The sequence below is a fragment of the Actinia tenebrosa genome, unplaced genomic scaffold (genome assembly GCF_029948245.1).
Source record: "Actinia tenebrosa isolate PJP-AT-01 unplaced genomic scaffold, QUT_ActTen_1.0 PGA_scaffold4__44_contigs__length_22323623, whole genome shotgun sequence".
In the NCBI taxonomy this organism is placed as follows: Eukaryota; Metazoa; Cnidaria; class Anthozoa; order Actiniaria; family Actiniidae; genus Actinia; species Actinia tenebrosa.
In genome coordinates this window covers 17,808,501-17,814,973 of record NW_028292581.1, presented here as the reverse complement: position 1 = coordinate 17,814,973, position 6,473 = coordinate 17,808,501, and the positions used below count along the sequence as shown (strand labels likewise).

The following is a 6,473-nucleotide window of genomic DNA, read 5'->3' as shown; positions in this document are numbered from 1 at the left end:
CGAAACTGTTTTGTTTTATGCTGTCCAAAAAAGTAACAACGAGAGTGTGGTTCGTGCATTGATTGACGCTGGTGCTGATGTCAACAAAACTTATTATGAAGGCCAAACAGCTTTGTTTTATGCTGTCCTACAAAGTAACAACGAGAGTGTGGTTCGTGCATTGATTGACGCTGGTGCTGATGTCAACAAAGCTTATTATGAAGGCCAAACAGCTTTGTTTTATGCTGTCCAAAAAAGTGACAACGAGAGTGTGGTTCGTGCATTGATTGACGCTGGTGCTGATGTCAACAAAGCTTATTATGAAGGCCAAACAGCTTTGTTTTATGCTGTCCAAAAAAGTAACAACGAGAGTGTGGTTCGTGCATTGATTGACGCTGGTGCTGATGTCAACAAAACTAATGATGAAGGCGAAACTGCTTTGTTTTATACTGTCCAAAAAAGTAACAAGGAGAGTGTGGCTCGTGCATTGATTGACGCTGGTGCTGATGTCAACAAAACTAATGATGAAGGCAAAACTGCTTTGTTTTATGCTGTCCAAAAAAGTAACAAGGAGAGTGTGGCTCGTGCATTGATTGACGCTGGTGCTGATGTCAACAAAACTTATTATGGAGGCAAAACTGCTTTGTTTTATGCTGTCCAAAAAAGTAACGAGAGTGTGGCTCGTGCATTGATTGACGCTGGTGCTGATGTCAACAAAACTTATTATGAAGGCAAAACTGCTTTGTTTTATGCTGTCCAAAAACGTAACAACGAGAGTGTGGTTCATGCATTGATTGACGCTGGTGCTGATGTCAACAAAACTAATGATGAAGGCGAAACTGCTTTGTTTTATGCTGTCCAAGAAAGTAACAACGAAAGTGTGGTTCGTGCATTGATTAATGATGGTGGTGCATCCGTCAATATGCAAGATGTTTATGGGAGAACACCATTGTTTTACGCTCTCGACTGTCCAAAGTCAGTTCGTATTCTTGTTGAAAAGGGACAAAAACAATACCTTCATTTGAAGGATAACAGTAATTACAGCATTTTAAACCTTTTTGTTGAAAGAAATTTTTTCAATGGTGCTATTATATGCTTTTTTTCAAAAAATATTCCCTCTGGCTTTCTGGAATTGCTTGAAGAATGTGGATTACAGAAAATAGCATTTGTTGAAGCAATTTTAAATATGGCATTCTGTAAGATACCTTTGATTTTCCTAGAAAGGTCAAAGTTAGAGCAGAAGAGAGATCATATTGCTATAGCCCTGGAACAAGCTAGTCAATTTATTGATAACGAAAAGAAACTGGAAATATTGATTAGGCTGTTAAATGAAAAATGTACAAATGGAGAAGGGGTACCAGAAGCTTTACGATTATTGGTTGAGTTAGGTGCCGATCCTAATAGTGTTGATTCATATGGTAATACAGCCCTTCACTATGTGACTCGCTTACCGTTGATGGGTGTCCCTCAAGAGATTGTGATGGAGATTTTTCTTCAGCTGGAGAACTTTGGTGTACAATTTAACTTGAGAAATCACGAGAATCAAACACCTCTTCTGTTTTGTTTATCTGAAGATATGCGTATCATGTTAAAAGAAAATCAAATTACGTCAGCGATCCAAGCAGTGGTTGAAGTCTGTAAAGGTTTGTCAAAACACGGATCCAGCATTAAAGAAAGGTCTGGAAATGGAAAAACTGTTTTTCATTTAATACTATAACTTTTCCAGCAAGGACTTCACTTAAGTGATAAGACAGTAAGACAAGATGTCTTGCATGAAGCAATGAAGCTTTTGCAATTATTTTCACCCGCAAAAGTAGCAAAAACACAGATTATTAACATACCTGATGCTAATCTCAACTCACCACTGCACCTTTGGGCATCACTAGAATTACCATCACCTCAAGACTACAACAGTAATTTTACTAAAGATCTCTCATTTAAGGAATTCTTACAAGCATTATTAAACTACCTCGTAAGATGTGGAGTACAACTGAATGTCAGAAATGGTGCCGATCAAACCCCTTTACATTTATGCAAGACGTGGATAGCTGTGAATCTGTTGCTTGGTGCTGGAGCAAAGGCTAAGGATGTCGATTCATCAGAAGCATCACCTCTAGTTGTTGCAGCGCGAGCTAAGAAAAAGTGGTCATTAGTTAATCGTCAGGGTTTTCTTTATCCAGATGTTTTAGAGTCAGAAGATCCAAAATCCTTTTGGGAAACTGCCCTCGACAAGGGACTTGATCCATGGACAGCTGACAAAGGGGACGAGTCAGTTTTGAGTATTCTCATTGAACTCGATGATTTTGTTCTTGCCAAAGCTTTGGTGGACGTGGCTTGTAAGCGGGACTACACTCAGTCCGAGACATTTGCTGTTGGTCTTTTGAATGCCATCTGTAAAGACGAATCAACACACACAAATTGGAAAAGCATTCTTGTCCAAGATATTTTGAAGTCAAGGAAAGGTCCCACAACTGCGTCGGAACCACTTCGTCTTTGCTGTAGAAATGTAATAGAAAGTGGGATATTGGATGATGATGAAGCGGAAGGGAAGTCTCCCTATACAGCTAATGAAGAAGATGATGATTGGCAGCCTACATCAAAGAAGAGAATGGACACATCAATCTCTTCAATAGAAGCAAAGATTGAACACTCGTCTGTCCACTGTGAAATCTTGAAGATCCTTCGTGTGTATGGAGCTGATGGCGATTCTTGCTTGGACATGGCAAACTCTTCTGATGCTCTTAAAGAACTCCTAACCGAACCCTTAGATATTGACACAGTGTCTGTACTCATTCCATGGACTTCTACGTCAAAGAAATATGAAGTCAAATTGGCCAAAGTTGCTAGGCGACAAGAGTGCGATGTGATCCATAAGGAATTTTGGTGTCATAACGCACACGTAGGAAAAGGCTCTTATGGCCATGTCTTTGTTGGAATCAATAAAAAGGATGGGAGAGAAGTGGCCGTCAAGCGCATTGAGAAATTACGTATGCAGCGACCAGAAGACAAACGGGAGATTACAAATCTCAAAGTGCTTGCAGACTGCGAACAAATTGTTCGTTATTTGTATTTCTTTGAAGAGGGAAAGTTCTCATACATTGTTTTAGAATTGATGGAAGGAAATCTTGACGAGTACTTTACTGATGTTTCCCCATTTGACGCCACACTAAGTACTCAACTTTGTCAAGATGTAGTCAAGGGGTTGAAGTTTCTTCATGAGCAGAATATTATTCATCGCGACCTGAAGCCAGGGAATATTCTCTACAAAACACAACCTCATCTTCGTTTGAAAATTGCAGACTTTGGTCTCAGCCGTCGCATTAATAGTAGCGCAACCACAGTGTATGGTACTAATGCAGGGACGAGGTGTTGGATGGCTCCAGAAGTGTTGATGGGTACTCCCAATCATTCCAAGGCATCCGACATGTTTTCATGTGGACTTGTTCTTCATTACATTCTGTCAGTACAAAAACAGCCATTTTCTAAGAACAATAGTCAAATGGCTCATGAAATAGAAACCAACATGACAAAAGGTAAAATAGAAGGATGGGATGACTCTCTTTCTCCAGAAGCTACTCACCTAGTCAAGAACATGCTTGGTAGTGATGAGAAGGGTCGACCAACGGCAGGGGAAGCTTTGGATCATCCAATGTTCTGGTCAAATGAGAAAAAAGTCGATGTTCTTGTTGCTGTTGGAAACCAGACAGTGTTTGAATACCCACGTGAGGGAAGATCAACTTGTCTATCTGCTGTTGAGACCGACATTGAGAAGAGCTTTAGTACCATAGTTGTGCATGGAGTGTGGAATGACCCAAGGTATAAGGAAATGCCTCATATCTTTGCTGAAATGACGTCCACAAAGAGAAAGTCTTACGATACTCACTCTGTAGTAGAATTAGTGCGGTTTGTACGAAATGCTTACGCTCATGTCCCTGAAGGCACACGACCAAAAGCAATCAGGAAGATGTTAATGGTAGACTTTGTGTTTCTGGAGTACTTCCCTCATCTTGTGATGGAAGTGTACAAGGTTGTGACCGATCATGGATGGGTTCATACAGTAGAAGAAATCAAGTACGCGATGAACAAGTATAAGGTAACATGTTTTAATTCATTAATACCTTTATTTAAGGGTTTTCATATATCATGAGCCATTTTGTCGATTTGGGCAGGCAAATATGATATTTTTTGTTTTGCCAAAAAATTATATTATTTGACGAATGCTTTCTTTATTTTCTTTAAATACTATTTAAACATGTTTCAAAAATTAGATTTTGAACGTATCTGAATCGTAATCAATTGTCAATGATAAAAAATGTGCTAAAATTTGCCCGCTCCCACCTCTAAGACTCTCCCTACGCCACCGTTATTCTTGTGGTGCAAGTGAACAAGGCTTAGTACCACTGCTTTTGTTACTACAAGACTGTTGTGAGAACTTCACAACAATTTGCGGGATAAGAATTTTATAAATTTTATCATTAATTCATGAAATACCACGTTTGGAGGACGGGGGCTCCTAATATACAAAAAGGTAAGATGGTAGGTGGAATTTTGAAAATAACACCTAAAAAGTCACGAGTCCTTTCAATGTGGGCGTGGCAACTAGTTATTTTTACCCCCAAAAACTATGTATGAGTGCTAAGTGACCAATTGTCAGATGATGAATCGAAAATAAATATCCTAAAAATTTAAAACTTTATTTCCGGCTGTTTTTATCTAATCTCGGGGTATCTTATTACCTGACAGATACCCTACTGGCTTACTCTATGGGGTCCTTTTAGATTTGTGACACCTTAAGAGGTAGCAAATCACGAACCCTAATAGGTGCGACGAGCATCCCCCTCCCCCCTTTGATAGGAGTCCTGTCTCCCGAGTATAACGTTAAGGATTTTATTTCGTTTTATGAATATTCAACTAAAACGTTATACCTAAAACTCACACCGAATATAATATCAAACGAAACCCAGCACAGCATGAGAAACCATTCTTCTACTAGAAGTTGTAATCGTAGTTTGTTTTCCTCTCACAAGGTGATGACTATCATGTACAGACTGTGTGAAAGTACCAGTGGCACAGAGAAACAGAAGACACAGTACGACACAAGATTATTATTAAGGGACCATTGATAATTGATTTAGTAGGGGAGGGGAGGGTATCAATCAGTAGGATAGACAAGACACAACACTGTACAACATACACTGGTATTAAAGAACCATTGATAATTGATTTAGTAGGGGAGGGGAGGGTATCAATCATTAGGATAGACAAGACACAACACTGTACAACATACACTGGTATTAAAGGACCATTGATAATTGATTTAGTAGGGGAGGGGAGGGGATGTGCACTAGCATGAGTCCTTAGCACAAAGCATGATGGGAAACCAAGTAATTAGACTTTTTCGGCTCCTTCAATAATTCATCTGACAGTTTTTCCTTCAACTTTCGTTATGGCAATGTAAGCATTTCAGCAGACGAAAACAACAAAGTATGTTTTTTTCTGATATTCCCTTGCCCTTCCCTGCTCTATTTCTGCAGTACTCACTTTCCCAGAATGCTTTTTGAACTTTGATGCACATTGCGCTAGTGTTAGGAAGGATTCATAATTTATATAGATGGGGTCTATCATGCTTTTTGTTTTTCCCTTTACATTTTTTGGAAGCCCCCCTGATGTTCTAAGTGCTATTTTCTACCCTCTTCCCCCATAAGATATCCTAAATACCATGACAAAATACCATGAACCACTCCCCCCTCCCTTATACCTTGTTTTACCATTGAGGGAAGTGCTATTTTTCTACCCTCTTCCCGCATAAGATATCCTAAATACCATGACAAAATACCATGAACCACTCCCCCTTCCCTTATACCTTGTTTTACCATTGAGGGAAGTGCTATTTTTCTACCCTCTTCCCCCATAAGATATCCTAAATACCATGATAAAATACCATGAACCACTCCGCCCCTCCCTTATACCTTGTTCTACCATTGAGGTAAGTGCTATTTTTCTACCCTCTCCCCCCATAAGATATCCTAAATACCATGATAAAATACCATGAACCACTCCCCCTTCCCTTATACCTTGTTCTACCATTGAGGTAAGTGCTATTTTTCTACCCTCTACCCCCATAAGATATCCTAAATACCATGATAAAATACCATGAACCACTCCCCCCCCCCCCCCCCCTCGCTTATACCTTGTTCTACCATTGAGGTAATTTTCAGTACTCCCATCTACACCAAACATTCTACCACTGAAAGATCATGACCCCCTGTGCATAAATTATGAACCCTCCATTAGTAGTACTAATTTTGATATTTTGTTTTGGTATAATTTTAGACTTGAATATAGAGTTTTAATCGCTGTGATTGATTGAGCAGTGATTCTGAGATGATAATCACTCCTCAATCATGATTATTGTTGGATGGTCGTTTAACTTAATGATTCAGACAGATTACATCTGATTGTGTTTATTTGTCCGCCATCTTAAAACTACAACC

General features: G+C 39.3%; 1 protein-coding gene across 1 annotated transcript; it reads left to right on the top strand.

Annotated features, from left to right (window-relative positions):
* The first annotated feature begins 1,757 nt into the window (after positions 1-1,757).
* Positions 1,758-6,143, top strand: LOC116303744 (uncharacterized). Its single transcript, XM_089037245.1, has 2 exons — positions 1,758-4,072; positions 5,007-6,143. The coding sequence occupies exons 1-2, from the start codon at positions 1,760-1,762 to the stop codon at positions 5,100-5,102; spliced, it is 2,409 nt and encodes an 802-aa protein (XP_088893371.1). The 5' UTR covers positions 1,758-1,759; the 3' UTR covers positions 5,103-6,143.
* The last annotated feature ends 330 nt before the right edge of the window (positions 6,144-6,473 follow it).

Coding starts and splice junctions, on each gene's coding strand:
- LOC116303744 (XM_089037245.1), top strand. CDS start 1,760: ATGAAGCTTTTGCAATTATTTTCACCCGCAAAAGTAGCAAAAACACAG. Junction 4,073..5,006: donor ACGCGATGAACAAGTATAAG/GTAACATGTTTT, acceptor TCCTCTCACAAG/GTGATGACTATCATGTACAG.